At 40.9% G+C, this 15,594-nt stretch overlaps 1 protein-coding gene across 5 annotated transcripts in view; it reads right to left on the bottom strand.

Annotated features, from left to right (window-relative positions):
• LOC128153545 (complement C4-like) overlaps positions 1 to 15,594 on the bottom strand; it is a 78,465-nt gene that overhangs the window by 27,354 nt on the left and 35,517 nt on the right. For 3 of the 5 annotated variants that reach the window (XM_052812979.1, XM_052812977.1, XM_052812978.1), the window contains exons 30-41: positions 15,134 to 15,292; positions 14,491 to 14,550; positions 13,930 to 14,023; positions 13,005 to 13,173; positions 11,254 to 11,341; positions 10,550 to 10,624; positions 9,366 to 9,474; positions 8,299 to 8,388; positions 7,837 to 7,929; positions 6,994 to 7,077; positions 3,471 to 3,603; positions 2,151 to 2,320 (exon numbers count right to left, since the gene is read on the bottom strand). In XM_052812979.1, coding sequence (XP_052668939.1) covers positions 2,182 to 2,320; positions 3,471 to 3,603; positions 6,994 to 7,077; positions 7,837 to 7,929; positions 8,299 to 8,388; positions 9,366 to 9,474; positions 10,550 to 10,624; positions 11,254 to 11,341; positions 13,005 to 13,173; positions 13,930 to 14,023; positions 14,491 to 14,550; positions 15,134 to 15,292 — 1,293 coding nt within the window. In that variant the 3' untranslated portion in view covers positions 2,151 to 2,181. Of the gene's footprint in view, positions 1 to 115; positions 2,321 to 3,470; positions 3,604 to 6,993; positions 7,078 to 7,836; positions 7,930 to 8,298; positions 8,389 to 9,365; positions 9,475 to 10,549; positions 10,625 to 11,253; positions 11,342 to 13,004; positions 13,174 to 13,929; positions 14,024 to 14,490; positions 14,551 to 15,133; positions 15,293 to 15,594 lie in introns of those variants that run through there. The other 2 variants (XM_052812976.1, XM_052812975.1) reach the window with 2 other exon arrangements.

Genomic DNA, 15,594 nt, shown 5'->3' with positions numbered 1-15,594 from the left:
ATAGCCTCACATAGCTCTCACATTAGGAGACTGCATTTGCAAAGTTCAGGCACTAAGCAGTTTCAGCATAGACTCATCTCCAAGTTAAATGGAAGAAAACATGTAAAGATGCATGTTAGACCCAATATGAAATTTTAATGGTGCTTTTACCACATTTTACAGAGTCTTGAGTGTAGCAATTATTTGGTGAATTGTCTGCTAAGCAAGAACCTCTGAGCACTTGATGTACTCCACAGAGCAAACGGGTCAGATGCTGGTATTTAACTCAAGTCCTGTGCAGTGGAAAGAAGGATTTGGCCTTTAACTTTAGAGGTATTCTTTCATAACTGTTAGCAGAATTACTAGATAATTGGTATGTCAGTGGAACAGCCTATTCTTTATCTTATATGAGTAAAAATTAGTACTTGCTTTACTGACCTCAGCTGGATTTTGCCATATCACTGACATTTTTATAAGCTCAGTAATAAAAGGAAGAGAATATATGCTCATGCATTACAGTCACATTTCCTAAATCTGAAAGCTGGGGCAAACCTTGAGGAAAACAAATTGTCCTATGTTAATTTAAGTGTGTGTCTTTCACTTTCAGGAGGTTTCTTATCCTCCCATGCAGATATCACGAAGCAGTGGTGCAGGTTTTCATAAAATGAGCCTTCCCCACCCTCCATCCATGCAATGCCTGGCAGCTGAGCAGGGGACATGCCTGATATCTGAGTTCAGCTGCCATTATACCTGAGTTTTCAGCCTTCAAAAAGAGCTGGGCAGTGATGGGCTGTGAATCTGAAGGCTCTTGTGGAGTGGCTGTTCTGGTAGGTGCTGGTGCTGTATAGTGTCTTCTCCACACAAGGCTCACTGCTGCCCCTCCTATCCAATAGGGTCATTTGACTCCAGAATAACCAGATCAGCATGGACCTACTAATTATCATATTGTTGATACAGGCCCTTCTTATTTTTACTGCAGTGTAACACAAGCAGTCCAGGTGGCAAATTTTTGCACTCAGTAGCTGCTGGCACGAAGACAGTGGTATGAGCATCTGAGGATGGTGACCTGTTCAGCAAACACAGCTTTTTATTGCAGCTCTTCTCTCCTTCAGACATGACTGCCAAATGGAATTTTGCTGGCAAACTAAAGAAGTAAAACCTGTATTTGCAAGTTATCTATGTATCAGTGTTATCAAAACATTTTCTACAGACTCTTTCTTATCCTAAGAAAAAAGACGTTTTGAGTTTGGGGGTTATTTTTCATTGCCAACTTAGTTTGCCATTTGTGGAAGCCTTTATATCTGTGGCAGTAAACCCCCCACCTTTCCCTGACAAATATTGCATCTCCACTACAGAGCTGTTTGGATAGCCACAAAAGCAGCAATGCTTTAGGAAAATGCAACCACAGATTGTGTCAGGGTTTTTTCTTTTTAAAGCAATGCAAATTAATTAAACTCTAAAAAAAAAAAAAGCTTGAAAAACATGTGACTACAGAGGGCAATTAAAACACAATTCTGTGCCATCAGAGTGCTAAGAGCACTAACTAGCCTGTGCAGGACTCCTGGGTCAGGCACAAAACACATCCAGTCCAGTTGCCCATCCCTGATGCTGGGCCAGTTCCAGCTCCAGCTTCAAAAGCGTCTATGGGAATCCTGCTGTGGTACAAGTGGAGTCATTCGTTCCCCTACGTAAGCACTCACAAGTAAAATCAGAAATTCACTGAAGTGCTGAAGCATGAGTGTTAGGAGCTCTTTTCTTTCAGCAGCAGCATAACACAGGCTATACTTGGTAAGCCCATGAATGCCGAGTCTTCTTTCTGACCCATGCAAATTTCTTGGCCTCTTTCATGTACAGTGACAATGACTGCAGCAATTAAGCAGCTCTGCAAGCACAATATTTTTTTCATTCGAGCCCCTGCAGGATAAATGCACTGTTGTATAATGGATCAGGGAGACAGAAATTCCTGCTCTCTTCACCAGTGTCAGGGACAAAAAACACAATAACTAGTAGAGTAACTGCAATTTTTGTTATATTACTCCCCTCCCATCTACAAGAAAACACCCCAGTCAGCAAAACAGATAGCAGCAGAAGCAGCTCTGCAATGTTTCAAGTGCCACTCTGATGTACAGACTTTGCAAGAAAAATTCAGGAAGGAGCTGAGTCGCAGTCACCTGGATAGGATGTGGGGAGCAGAGCAATTGTTCAGAAGAGGCACAGGCTGTCAGGGACGTTCATGAAGTCCTGCAGGTCAGCACAGGCTTGCCGGTGCAGGGTGGTGCGGCACTCGCTGTCGTCTGGAATTTTCTCTACCCAGGCTTGTGCATCAAGGAAGTACTGCATCCTGAGTGCAAGTGGGACAGGTAAAGGAGGTGAGACACTACTGCTGACCTGCAGCAAGAGGAAAGTGTAAACCTCATGGGGTCACATCCCTCCACTGAAGCATCTCTGAGATCAAGAGGAGTTATACTAGCCAAGAAACTTGCCTGAAATCTAGTTTCATCGGCAGGTTAACTGAGCTTTGAATAAAGTTTAGGAAGAGTCAGTGCCAAGCTGGGACAAACCTGGCTGTACTTGTGTTTTGAGTGACACCAGGTGAGCTTGGGCTAAGTTTCTATTGGAGTTTTCTGGAGGAGCACAAAAAGCCCCAGTGAACACCAATGGGACACAGTGAAGGGGTGTTTAGATACAACAGAATATCTGAAAATGTTTCCTAATTTTCTGTGGTGAGAGACCATGTAGCATCTGGCATTTTATGGCTGGGCTGGAGAAGACTTTAGAGGTTACACCTCCACATGGAGTCTTTGGTCTTTAGTAGGCATCTGTTGAAGCAGGCATCCTGACCTAAACACTCACATTGGTGTCATATAGAGATGGAGAGAGGGGACCTTTTAAGGTTTCAGGAAGTTATGTTTACAATTTGACCGAGAAGGTCTCCCTCCTAGAACCTTCCAAAGGCACTACCTTTCTGCAGTTCACAGGGAAATTAAATATTTAAGATGGCTTCCTCACTGATTACTTAATAGTCAGACTAAATTCCTCCTCAGATAAATTTCCTTGAGAAATGAGAAGATAAATTCCCAATAAGAAATGAGAAGAATGACGTATTTACATGCATGATGTAACAGAAGCTTTAAGAGCTGCTTTTAGCCACAGTCCCACCCATTTCTTTTGCAAACACAGCAGTTGTGTAAGGCCTTTGCAGTAGATGGAACTATGTAGCGGTTCCCATTCTCCTTTTCTAGCTGTGAGTTGTTAACCCAGTGGAGTGATGGCCACATTTTGATTCTGAAAAGTGTGGGAACCAGGCTCTGCACATATAGATGAGCTGATGGATTTGGGTGGCTGAGCTCTTCCCCACAGCTTGCCTTTTGCCTAGAGAGTTAGTTAAGTTACTCTTCGCATTTTAGTAATGCCAGCAGAATCGGTCCCCAAGAAGTTTGGCCCACAAATAGCAATAGCAGCCACTGCTGCTCAGAAACCATTGCACTTACTTGTTGTTGCAATCAACCGTTTGCCCATCTTTCCCCATGAGGAGGTACCGTTTGCCAGTGACCATGTTTAACTTGCATGTAGAGCGTGTTAGGAACTGTCGGTGGGCACCCACTTGGATGCTTTCATCGGCAGCTGTGGCATGAGAACAGAAAACCCCATGAACTTTTCTAATAAAGAGTAGAACCATAGCCCGCAGGACACAACACCTTGTGGTCATTTACTCCACTGCTAAGCCAAGGTAATACTTCAGTTGAGAGTTCTGGCTTGACATGAGAGTAAATAACCATGCTATGGTAGGACATATTTCCTTTAACATTACGTGACAAAAAGCCACTTCTGTCTTAGCTGGTTGTTTTGGCCTCCTCAGTAGTTACTAAAGGAGCTGTTTTGCTATAGAGATCTTTCAGGCTTTATGGCATTTATTTAAATCCCAGAGATTGAAAAAAAGTCAAAGGAGAAAGAAAACATGCTATCTTACATTTCAGATTTCTCAGGTCTTAAAAGCTAGCAAACTAAATTCAAATGTCTTAAGGCTCAACAATGCAGCAGGTAGTATTAAAACCTGAACTTCACTGATTTAGCCTTTATGCTATTTCCTCTGAAGCTGGTATGTAGGACGTGCTTGGTGATCTCCACATTAAAATAACTTTGAAGATTCTGGTCTGGATTCTGGCCCAGAGGATTATTTGTTCAAGAGCTGCACTGCCTGTTACAGAAGTGGGCATCCAAGGGAGAGGAGAAGGGTACTCACATACTGCAATGACATGAGAGCTGGAAAGAGGCTTAGTCACCAGTAATGGTGAGTTGTAAACATAATGCATTCATGCGTGTCATGAGGATACTGTGTTGTTTGGGGAGAACAACAGTTTTCAAAGTCCATTTGAAAAAAAAAATGCAGATAACAGCAATATTCTAATTTCTTACTCTCTTTCTAACTATAATGTGAAATGTCATGCACAACTGTGGTGACAAATTCAACATTAAACCAGCTTAAATTACAGGTAAAACTTCACAGTCCAGAAACTTGTGCAGCCTCTGCTTTCTAAAGTACTATAGTACAAGTATGGAAAGTCTAGTATTCAATCCTAAGAGTAGAATAAAAACCTGAAGTAGGATATTTTAACACTAAAAAGATTTCAGAAAATTTGATGTAGAGTGCTAATCTGTAAAACCTAGCACTAAAAGAACCTCATCTATTTCCTAGTTAAAACTTGCATTAATTTTACATACGGTACTTATAGGCCAGAGAAAAGTCAGTCTTCAGTATTGTATGCTGTTTTACATTTGCATTCTTCCAAAGAATAATACAGTATTACAGGTTTTCTCATATAAGCCAAGACCTTTCTATTGTTCCTATGCTACATGCTGTACTGAATTTTCATTTTGTTCAAGGAATGCAAAGATGGATGAGAATTACTTGAGAAAATGATGGTGTTATGCCTCAGGTTCGTTGTGCTTAAATTACCATGGTGTCTCTCAGTTCATATGCTTCACAAATGGCTTAACACAGTTCAGACTCTGGGGATCATAAGCATTGCAGCTATTACTTTAATAGGTTATTGTGTAACTTCCAATTCTAAATCTCCAATTTAAAAAAAATTAAATTTAAAATATAATATTCTAATATATCCAAGCAGAATTGAAGGGAACCAATTACTTCAAGTTTTAGAATCTACTGGGGGAGGATTCTGTGCTATTTTGCATGGGCCATACTGTTCCCCTAAAGGACTCATAGGACAGCATAAACATTAGCCATCCAAAACGCATGCACTAATTCTATTAATAATCAAAGTAATCTGAGCAATGTACATCTGCAAGATTCCCTTTTGCTGACTCCCAAACACAAATAAGTGTTTCCATCTGTCTTCTGAACCAACCCTTTATTTGCAAGGATTGATACTGAAATAATGCCAGGGATCCAGAGAATGGTAATTTACCCTACTAATTCTCACCTATCCTTGGTGATGGCAACAAAGACCAACCTCTCTCAAAACAGCCCCAGAAAATACAAAAGATAGCAACTCTAGTTCAGTCATGAGCTGATTTGGATGCAATGCCTTGCATTTTCTTCATCATCATGGCTTCATGCCTCTTCTCAGCCTTTCCCAAGCCTGCTGAAATGCTCTTCATAGCCTACTGATGCTCATAAACTGCCTCATACAGCACAAACCAAGGGGGATTTTAAAGGGGCCAAAACCAAGGAGGTGGAAATGGGAGAAGTCATCTCTTTCCTTCAACTTCAGATTCAAAGGATGTTTTTCTCGGCTGCCAAGAAACAAAATCTTTCCAGTGCTTGCCTGCAAGTTGTTTGTACAAATGCATTGTGGCCCAGAGCTCTAAATCCTTTTAGATCCTGTAGGTTTTCTGGAGGGATTAATGAAACTTTCCATCATGGTACTGTAATCTTCCCATAGCCAGTGTTTTGATCAGTAAGTATATTATCATTTCCCTGCTTATGGAAAATCCTGGGTGTGACCAATGCTGTCTCTGGACTCGCAAAGCGTGGACCTGATTTTCTGACAGGAACGGGACATTGGGCACAGATCACAAGTTGTATGCCATGAAGTACTGGGTGACATCACCAGTCCCCTGGGCAAAGATCAAAGGACTGAGATAATTATTCTGTTCCGCGGAGGGAAGATTTTGAAATCTCTGAAGTTGCTTTTTAAAGGCAATATCTGGCTGCCAAACTCAAAACTGACAACCACATGATACCACAGTGGTTGAAGTCTGAGATGTCATCTGACAGCCTCTCCAGAAATTACTTTGAAGAATATCAGTGTTCACTGATATTGCTGATAAGTAAAGTTCACATGGGGACAGCTGGGATGGCAGGCCTGCAAAAGGATGTTGTGTGAGAGCAGTGCAAATCTGTACACTGCACCTAAAGAATTAGAAATTACTCTTTGTGTTGTTATCACAATTATTAAATCAAAGTTCTAGTCTTCCTTTGTTCACTGACTTCAGGCAAGTCATTGTGGACAACTCTTAGCCTGTTCTGCAAGGGTTGCAAGTGCTTAATAATAATTAATTAACAAGCACTTCAGCTCTTCATCTTATATCAAAACAGAGGTCAGTGGATATGTCCACAGTAGAAAAAAATGTGGCTGAATAACAGCAGTCTATAAAGTGAAATTGTTGATGCAGAAGACCTAATATCCACACTATGCATGTTTTTGGAGGGTTTATCTTAGACTAGCTCCAGTTTGGAGCCATGGACTGAATGCATCTGGAATGTGTCTTCTGGTTTATTTTCATCTGAAAGGATTGAAGCTCATGGACTCTGCGATTGCTCCACAATGTGAACCAAAGCAACCTACCCCTGAGCTGAACTGAACAGTGAGGTAGCTGCACCAAATGAACCTTGCAAGAAATCAGTCTTCTTGCAAGCCTGGTGTAGAAGTATATCTGGCCCTACTTTCTACAGCAAGAGAAGGCATGTGCATGGCTCGTGCTGGCTAACGTTAATCAACCTAGTTTTCCTGCAGGTGAATGAAAGGAGCCAAACAGTTTGATACTTACTGGCTTTAAGGATTCTGTGGATTTTAGCCTCATAGTAATCAAAAACATTCTTCTCTGTACTATTGAGGAGCTCCACCTCATATGCTGCAACAGACAACAACTGTGTGAGGCCAGACGGAAACATGAAATTTCATCCAAAAACTGAAAAATGGGAATGCTTTTACCAGATGTCTATATAGAGGCTGGTGTACCATCTATTCACAAATCATGGAGGTATGAAAGACAACAGGATAGTAACCCTGTACACCTAATGTGCTTTTAGAAAGTCAGGTATGAATCAACAACCTCTAGATTTGTATACCATTTGTGTATTTGTTTTAAAAGAAGTGCCTATATGATTAGGTTTTCACTTTTTTCCCCGTCATTCTGTTAGCACCTAACTTACCAAAGCTGCTGAACCAGTTTTTCTTCAGTAGCTCTTCCATCTTTCCATCCAAAGAAGAGGCCAGAAAGGCAAATTAACAAAGGAGAAAATATTTGTCTAGCTCTGCAGAAGCTATGGCATGCCGTGCAAAGCCTACTCTTTATCTCCATTCTGTAACATTAGGGATGTAGGGGATGGTGGTGCTCACACCACAGGTCTTTTCTAAACCATGTAACGTAATGTCGTCCATGCTTCCTTCTCCCAGCATCCCACTGCATCTTTCTGAGGCCTTTCCTTTTCCTTTTCACCCCCCTGATGACTGCTATAGCACACAGCTTCATTTCGTCTCCTCAGCCTCTACGCCAGATACAAAACCCAACTCATTTCAGGAGAGGTCTGGGCATATAAAAACCCCAAATCTATCTTTATTAAAAAGAACTATGTCTAAACTAAATGGACAGTTGTCTTTCATGCCTTACCATAATCCGCAATAGGGTTGTAGCAGACAAAACTAAAGCGTGTGGTTTGTGTTATGGCTTTACTGAAAGTTGATCTTTGTCTTGGGCAGGGACCTAGAGCGAAGAAAATAAATGATACATCTGTCTCTGTAGGCATGGATATTTAGATAGATATAGTTTACACAAGCTCATTCACTCAACATTATAACAGAGAATAAAATAAAAAGGCAGAACAACTTTCTTAGAGGTGTGGTAGAGGGTTTTTACATACGTGTGCACATGTATATATACATTGCATTCAATTGTCAAATCAATCCTGGATATCTTAAAAAATATATATATTCTATTTGGTACTGAACGTACTAGAGGATGCTTTGTGTCCTATATTATGCATTAGGATAATTGTAATGGTCCTTTCTGGGCTTAACAATTCTCATGTTAATGGTTTGTAGAAGTAATTATCTTCTTTTAGACTGGCCTTACCTTCTGCACACTGGCAAACATTGGCATGGCACACCTTTGAAAGCATGGCGCTGTGCTTGGGAGCAGTGTAGAATACACTGCACTTTCTGTCTGTGGAGAAGAAACAAAATGGCTTGTCTCAGAGCGCTCAAGTGGAAAAGCCTATGCAGTAGAAACTACATTTGCAGCTCAACTCTCCCCTGGTGCAGAGAAACCAGAGCACTAAGGGGTTAGATACACATCAGCAGTCCAAAAAGACCTATAGCCTAGGCACACAGAGTACAGGGGTCACCTTGCCTTTCAGCTGAGCAACAACCTGGGTTTTTGCTTCTGGGTTTTTGGGGTTGTGGTGGGTTTGGGTTGGTTTTTTTGGGGGGGGGACACATGACAGTTTTTGGGTTTTCTGTGTGTGTGTGGTTTTTTTTAAAGTTATGCTTTTCCCTTTTTTTTTTCCCTTTCCTCTGAAGAACATCCATCTTAAAATCATCTTTAGACCATAGAGCTACAGTGAGCACTGCACTGTTTCAGAATAAGGAGATAGGATCACCAATAGTTAGCAGTTTAAACCTAGTGTAAACTGTCTTGGATCCCTCAGCTTCAGGCACAGTAGAGATTTGACCTAATTTTCAAATATTGTTTACATAACTCTGGCAAATGAGGATGATTTGCATTTAACCTTCTTTGAACGGGGAATGAGATTGGTTTCCCCAGCAACCACAGTACATAAGCCAAAGCTCTAAGGCTGCCTATCTTAGATGCATAGAAAGACAGCCTGACCAAAAAGATAATGTGAGTGGCACGTGCTTAAAAGCACCATGAGAAACAGGAACTCAGGAAACCTGATTTAAAAATCCGTGAGTGTAAAAGTTTGTATCTTCAGTCCATTTGGAATAATGGACCCTTCCTGAGGATCTCTATTTAGATGATCTTAAGCCATGGTAGTAGAAGACAGTATTCAAGGCAGGTTATTTTAACACTCAACAAAATCACATGGTTTCACACACTACATCAAAACCACCTTTCTATAGACTGGAGTTTGTTCTTGTAACTCTTTCAATCAGTTATATATCATTTTTCTGTGCCCTTACCAGGGTTGTAAAAATCATAAAGGATGGCATTTGCTGGCTGAACCAAGCCCATGGGATTGATCTGCTTTGCCCCAAATGATATACAATCTGGTTCTGGTCCACTTGTGAGCTGGAGGAAGAAGGAACAATAGTTACGATGAGTAAACTCTTTCTCCCCAGTCAGTTCCTTATTCATTTGTGCCTGTACTAGCTGTTGAATGCTTGTTTCTGATGGCATTGGTGAGTTAATCCTGATAGCTGTAGCCTCAACTTGAAGAAGGCATTTCCTTCCATGATTTTACTGGGAGGTTTTGTGGATGAGTTAAGACTGGTAAAGGTAGTTTTGTGAGATGTGTGCAGGTCTTCTCTGCCTGAAACTGTCTGATCCAGACTCACTCCATCATCACTACTTTGGGGTTTACTTTTCAGCTTTTGCCTAAAGCCACCTTGCACTGGAGTAATGGGTGTAATATAGGTTCGCAGGCTATCCTGTACTGATGGCTGCCAGTATATACATTTTCCTTAGTAAAATGCTAAGGTCAGAGACAGCTTTTGACCTATGTAAAATACACAAATTATCTAAGACAGTCATAACAGCAATAACATTTATATTTTTTAATTTGTCTATTATCTTATATTTTAAAAAAATCATTCCCCTGTGTGTGCTTTCTACAGGGACCCCTCTGCTTTGGCTGTGGAGGTGAAGCAACTCAAGTGGGTGAAGTCATTATCCAAAATATGGGGAAATATACACAGAAACTAGGGGTTTGATGTTTACATTTGTTTGTCACTATATGGATCCTGATCCAGAAATACTGAACTTCACATGCAAGCTGTCCATGTGGAATTTACAGGACCACCAGTTAACACTTTGTTAATCTTGGATGAAAAGCATCTCTTCTGGCTAGAGAAGATTTCTCTCTTTTTTTTTTTTTTTGGCCAAAGCCCAAATCTCAAACATGGACTACATCTCCTGGAACACAGAAAGGCGGAGGATGAAGATGCATGTTTCCTTTCTTCCCCTCCTCCTCCCTCTTTCAACTGAGCTGTTCAATAATAATATATGACAGGAATAATATATCACAGGAGTATACCAATAATAATATATGACAGGAAGGTAATGGAGTGTGAAAAATAATGATTAGGAGTAAAAAGAAGTCTATATATGAAATGGCAGAGATTAGAAAATCATTGAGTTGGCTTACCTCACCAAAGTAGAGCAAAACCTTTCCTTCCTTGTACTCATAGTGCTGAATGTATTGGTCTGAAGACATCACCAACTGCAGGAAAACAAACAAAAAAATCAGAACAAAAACCTAGCATAATAGGAACACCTTTGCTACTGCCCTCTATATTCTGATTTGCTTTGTTTAGCTGTTTGCTTTATTCTGCCCTCTTTCTTCCCCCCTAAAGAAAACAGTCCCTGAGAGCATGAACCTGGGCAAACCTCCCCCAACCAAGCAGGCTCCAGAATCCAAAACTCTGTTGCCACATTTGCGGAGTGCTGTGCCCCAGCTCCCTGTCACTGTGCCCTACCAGCAACTGCCTCTAAAAGATGTGCTTGCATTCCCTCTTGCAAGCATAGGACACACTGTCCTGGCATGTTGTGGGACAACAGTGTCAGTGGGGACAGCAATATGTGTTAAGAACAGGCACATATTTAAGTGCCCTGCTGAGCCTTGCCCTAATTTCTATTACAAGGGACTAAGAAGGCTGAGCTCTGTTCACCACAAGCTTTTCATTTCTTGTATACATTCAGCAAATATTTTATCAGAACAAGAATAATGAAAATATATCTATCCAAACTCTGTTTTGCCTTCTTTATTCTGTGGACTTTGGAAAGGTTTTGAAAGACAAATTTTCTATAGAATAAGCTATAAAAGATTGCACAGACAAGTGTGTTTCTAACCTGTTCGAGATCCTTTGTGTCAGGCTCTAAGCCACTCAGCAGAGAGAGATCAACCAGGGACATCTTTGGTGCATTGGAACCTGTGGACCTTTATAAGGGAGACTGTCAGCAGTGAACATCTGCTCTGAACAGCTAGCTTGCTTTGAAGAGTTTGGCTCTTCAGGCTTGCTAATGGTGAAACAAAACATTTTGCTCCATTTAACTTTCCTAAGTGGATTTTAATTTGAAAATTAGCTGCCTACCTCATTAAGAGTCATGAGGCAAAATTAGTCATCTAAACTAGTCAAATGATCATCCAAAATGCAGGTGTCTTGCCTAAGCTTGTCATCTAGGCTTTCTTTATAGCTGATAGGCAGAAACAATCACCTTCAAAGGACAGTTCTTCCCACCCATAAAAGCACTGTTGAAGATAGGGAAGGCAAACAGCACTGACAAAGTGTCTGGTTCTCTATTACCTAGAGAGTGGAGATAGGAAATGAGTTTATCCAAAGTCTTCATGGACAAAGTCAAATTTACATCACCTTTGCTGTCCAAGGCAAAAATCCTCATCGCTCTAACTATCCATTAGGTATATATATTGGACTTCCAATCTTTTCTACTTCCACATTCTCAAAAATCAGGTAGTTGTGTCATCGCTGGAAAATGAAGTTGTTCTGCACTCACACAGACTGCCTTGCCCTAAGATATTCTACATACACTTAGCAGTACTTCAGAAACTTTTATTTTGGCACCCTCCTTTCCCCATAAGGGATGTACCATGGTGCAGGGAAGAAATATGGTGATGTAGTCAGTGCTTTCAGTTTTTCTCCTGTGTCTTAACTACAACAAAGGGATCTTCACATTACTGTTTAAGCCTCACCCTAACACTCAGCAGTGTCCTGCGGAACAGTGGATCTGATAGTTGATAAATGTTACATAGCAATTAATGGGGAAAATGATGCTTCAGCCAGCACACAATTCACTGAATACATGTTTAACTAGGGAGAGTGAAACCTGGGAATTAGGGTAAATCCAGCCCTCCCCTGCCACTGTTCATGCCACTGTCTGGGAGGGGGGATAAAAACCACTGCCTCCGAGGCTTTGTCAAAAGTCAGCAGAAAGGCTAAATTCTACTGGGGAGCAAAACCTGCTTGTGCCACCAGCACCTCTCTAGAAGGGGAACTCAGGACAGCCACCACTTTGTGCTTCTGCGACCCTTACCAGACTGTAAAAGGGAGCAAAAGCAGATGTTTCAGTATTACTCTGCACAGGAGAATTTCTTTTTCACTAGCTCTGCCCTTGCTTACTTCTTGATTGCCACAACAGGATATCCCTTCTGCCTCCTCTCCTTCCCCAAATAGTAGTAAACATCTTTTCCTTTTTATGAGGCCAGAGTGTGACCATGAAGGAAGTAACAGCATCTCTCCAGAAACTATAAATGTGTTATTACTGTATTCCAACTGTATCTACTTTATTTAATAAAAGACTTCTTTCAAATGATTAGCCAGCCAGGTGCTTTAGAGTCTCCCCAGAGTTTGATGGGGCAGAATCTGCAATGGACATTTGAGGTCTATGTAAACCATCTAAACCTAATACATTGTGTGGAAACCTTTTCTCCTGCCATGGGAGAGAGGACGCAGACTCACCATGTATGCATACTCAAGAGATCACCAGGTTGGATGCAAGCTTGCGGATATGAAGAGGGTGACTGAATAGAATTACAAACAAAAATGAATGCATTTTCTAATGAAGAGCTGATCTTAAAGACCTACCTGACACAGACCTTGTACTGCAGCGATTCTGATTTACTGGGAGAGATCACATCCCTTTTCCTTCTGCTGTGGATATCAAACCACTCTATTTCAGACAGTGGCTCAAATGCGCTGTTTTCTGTGGCAAATGCATCCTCATAATCTTCGTTTTCATCAGAGTATGCAGCTTCTGGAAGTGACAGACACAATCAGCCATGCACAAATTTGACTGAAGACCTGGTAATTTGGCTCCTTTTTGTATAATTATAAATACCAGTGGGCAGTCATGGCACTTCTATGGGTTTTATAAAAGTTTGCTGTACACCATCTCAGTATTTCTAATTAATTCAGAGTTAAAATTTTAAGAATAATTATAGTAAGAATAACCAGCAGATCTAGCTAAGAATGGGGTTTAGGCTATGCATACCTATGTAAAGGACAATCCCTGCCTCCAGAAGTTAGCTATTCAAACAGAAAAAAAATGCAGACATAGGCAGAGAGGATGATGAATACACGCTTCAGGGGATGGAAAACAGAGTCTTGCTCGTATGAAAATCCTATGACAGATGTGCCCCAAAGAATTTTTAAGGCCACACAGTAGGTGCCTTATTAGCCAGGTAACTGCACTGGGGTTTCACCTCGTGGTAGCCAGGAACACCGTGAAGGGAGTTTACCTCGCTTTCCTCCCAATTAACAAAGAAGTGTTACTGTTAGTACCTGTGTATCTGTTAGGTACCTACTGCACCTACAGTCACTCAGATAGTTATTAAACTATTTAAAAATATTAATAAGCTGAACGAAACAATAACTAGGCAGAGTTCAGAGGCCTCTCTCTTTCCCTGTTTCATTTATTCCCACTTTCCAAGGCTGGAAAGCCATTAAGTATCATTAGCAGCTGGCCAAACTTGTCACCTTTGAGACCCAACCACTTCCCAATTTCACTCACCAGAGTACTTAATGCTCCCTTCCATTTCCACTGTTAAAATCAAATCATTACATGTGTTGTTCTTCAGCTCAGAAGACCAGTACACTTTTAATATCTAAGATGAACACACAAACATCAAACCACTAAAAATATCATTTAAATGACAAGAGATTTACTTCTCCAGGACTTCAGCAAATGCTGATGGGACATGGGAGTGCAGAGAGAAACACCAGTCTCCCAGAGACACAGACTAGTCACAGAGGACTGTTGTGGGTATAAGCAGGAGAGGTCCCATGTGCAAATCACAAACGGTGTGGGACCTTTGAGAAAACTCTCTATTCCCAACCACAAAGGGGTCTTTCAAACTCCAGCTGCCTCTATCAGCATTGACGTTTCATGGACTTAAAGTTAAAACACAGGAAAAATTGACTGCCCCTCAGGGCAGTCTGTAGGCACTGAATTTTAGAAATTTGGAGGTAGGAACACAATGGATGAAGCCATGGCAAATAATTTCTCAGTCTGTTTTCAAAAAGGCATTAAAAGAATTCCAGTTGGACTTTAAATTTCTGATTTACAGCTTACACTCATTGTCCCATTTCCTCTGCCGTGTACAGACACTTTCAGTTTTCTCCCAAGTTCAAACTGCAAACCAAAGAGAGAGAAAAAAAAAAAAAAATTAGTCTGTGCTCAGCATTTGATTTATTATTCCTGTGATCTTGATGGTCTTCTATGCTTTTACTCCTCAGAACTGGGGTAGGGAAAACCTTTAGCTATGGAAGCAGTTATGAGACCTCAAGTTTCATAAGATTTTTAATGTGCTGGGCTGGTGCATCTTACTCTGCTGTTCTGGGACCCAGGAGACATTTTTTCCCAAGTTCACTCTCTCCTCTGTAGCCTGGATTTGACATTTTCACAGGTCCCAACACACTGAATATTAGAATATTCTCCTTATTCCCTAGCAAGACTTGGGCTCCTGGCTGCTCTTCACTACTGGGGGAGATTCACGTCACCAAAGTCCTTGAAGAAGCTGGAAAGGGACTCTAAAGTGTGCTGCTAAGCATCTGTTGACTTTTTTTTTCTTTAAAAAGAGTCTGTTGTTTTACAGATTAAATTATTAAAAAATATTATAAAGCAGCTACATCATGATTGCTTAACATGAGAAAGCCTAGGCCAGATGATCCAATGTTTCTCCTGTTTGAGGAAAAAACCCTTGAAACTTGTGTACCTCTAGCTGCTTCTGAATCGCTTCATCAGTATCAGTCAGAGTAATACTGTAGTCTTCTTGTCTTCCAGGTGTTTCCAGTTTTACAGTCAGGTTGGTGGAAGCAGTGTTCAATGTCTGTATGCTGTATGCTGACAGAGCTTCTAGGGCCACCACTGTGTCCTAGGTGAGAAAGAAATACAAAACCCATAACAATTATGCCAGATTACTTCAACAATATCTAAGACGACAGGATCAGTCACCTGGAGCTATTCTTCAGTTTTATGGCTTTTGCTGCTCTGAAGTTTCCTGTATCTGCCTGTTCCTACCTATGCAGACTATTCGTTTCATTTCCCAGCTTCTTCTTTTAGCATTAAAATCCTAAAACCACTGGAGTTCTGACCTTCGATTATCATATGTCTTCATAAAGACAAAGAATCTTTGCTGGCTTATAACCATTTTATTTTGGCCCATTTTTTATTAAT

Source organism: Harpia harpyja, chromosome 17 (genome assembly GCF_026419915.1).
Source record: "Harpia harpyja isolate bHarHar1 chromosome 17, bHarHar1 primary haplotype, whole genome shotgun sequence".
NCBI classification, from domain to species: domain Eukaryota; kingdom Metazoa; phylum Chordata; class Aves; order Accipitriformes; family Accipitridae; genus Harpia; species Harpia harpyja.
The sequence above is the reverse complement of the archived record's forward strand: the minus strand, read 5'-3'. Positions and strand labels throughout refer to the sequence as shown.